General features: G+C 57.3%; 1 protein-coding gene across 1 annotated transcript; it reads right to left on the minus strand.

Annotated features, from left to right (window-relative positions):
• Positions 1-278: 278 nt before the first annotated feature.
• Positions 279-1028, minus strand: bhlhe23 (basic helix-loop-helix family, member e23; the record flags this gene model as incomplete). Its single annotated transcript, XM_080733808.1, has 1 exon — positions 279-1028. The coding sequence occupies one exon, from the start codon at positions 1026-1028 to the stop codon at positions 279-281; it is 750 nt and encodes a 249-aa protein (XP_080589934.1).
• Between the last annotated feature and the right edge of the window lie 353 nt (positions 1029-1381).

The raw sequence follows: 1381 nt of genomic DNA on the forward strand, positions 1-1381 counted from the left end.
GCTGCCTCTTTTGTAACAAAAAACGTGAGAGGAACTGTTTTCCCACTTCTTATCCAAGCAAGCCTAAAAGGGTTTATTTCATTTTAGCGTGTATTAAATCTGGATATAACATTGCAATATTTTTTCAGCGAGCCTTAAGATTAGCCTAGGCCTTTTTTTTTTGTTCCACAGATAATGTTATAAAATAAATAACTAGTGGGGGAGAGAGACCGCGGCGTGGATGCGGTGTGTAAAAGTTCAGGTAAGTCAGAAGAAAGAATAACAAATTAAAAACAAAGTCAAGGCTTGTCGCTGCAGTGTTTGAAGAGACTCGCCGGCGTGCCGCTGGAATAAGGGGCGCACTTGTCTTGGCAGGTGGCGGCCAGCGACGAGCCGGTGAAGGGGTAGACGGCCGCCGCCTGGCCGAAGGGCGCCAGGGCGGCGGGGATGGGCGCGCTGATGGCGCTCTGCGGTCCCTGGTTCAGGTAGGCGACCAGCCGCCGCATCTCCTCCAGCGCCTGCGCCTGCATGAGGATATAGTTCTTGGCCAGGAGGAGCGTGGCGATCTTGGAGAGCTTGCGCACGGACGGGCTGTGCGCGTACGGGATGACGGAGCGCAGGCCGTCCAGCGCGTCGTTCAGGTCGTGCATGCGCCGCCGCTCGCGGGCGTTGATGCTGAGCCGCAGCGAGCGCTGCTCCTTGGGCTTCTTGGAGCCCAGCAGCGCCTTGTCGTCGTCGTGGAACGCCAGCGACGAGCCGCGCTTCCCGCCGCGCGGCGTCTCCTCGTCGAAGCAGCCGTCCTCGTCGTCGCTCGTCTGCTCGCCGCCGCTCTCGTTCGACTTGACGGCGTTGCTGTTGTGGTTGTTGCCCTGGCCGGAGTGGAGGAAGTCGGCGGCGGGCGTGAGGGGGAAGCGGCCCCCCGCCATCACCACGGCGCCGCCGGGGGTCCCCGGGCCGAAGCCGAACGCCGACTGTCCGTAGCGCTGCGTCAGGTCCAGCAGAGTGTCGTTGCTGATGGACTTGAGCAGGTTCTCTTCTCCGGCGTTCATGTTTCTCTCACGTTCTCTCCCTCACTCACTACTAGTAGCCTATTCTACAACAGCAATGTGTTAACTCGTCCCCCCCTTTTCTCTTATTGTCTGTTTTCTCTTTCTTTCAAAGATGAGACTACTCACGAAACTTGCGCGCCGCGAGAGTTGCCGTTTTCCCCCCACACTCTCTTTTTTCCTCCCCTCTCCTCTCTCCTCTCCTCTCAGTGCTTGTGAAGCACGAGGCTGTGGATGGATGTGGACTCGCTCCTACGCACGCATCGCCTCCTACGTTTTCCAAGGAACACTTCTTCTCTCTCTTCCTCTTAATTGCGTTGTTTCTTTCGCGTTTAAGAAGCGACGTTTAAAGGCGC

This window comes from Nannobrachium achirus (genome assembly GCF_963921795.1).
Source record: "Nannobrachium achirus genome assembly, chromosome: 9".
NCBI lineage: Eukaryota > Metazoa > Chordata > Actinopteri > Myctophiformes > Myctophidae > Nannobrachium > Nannobrachium achirus.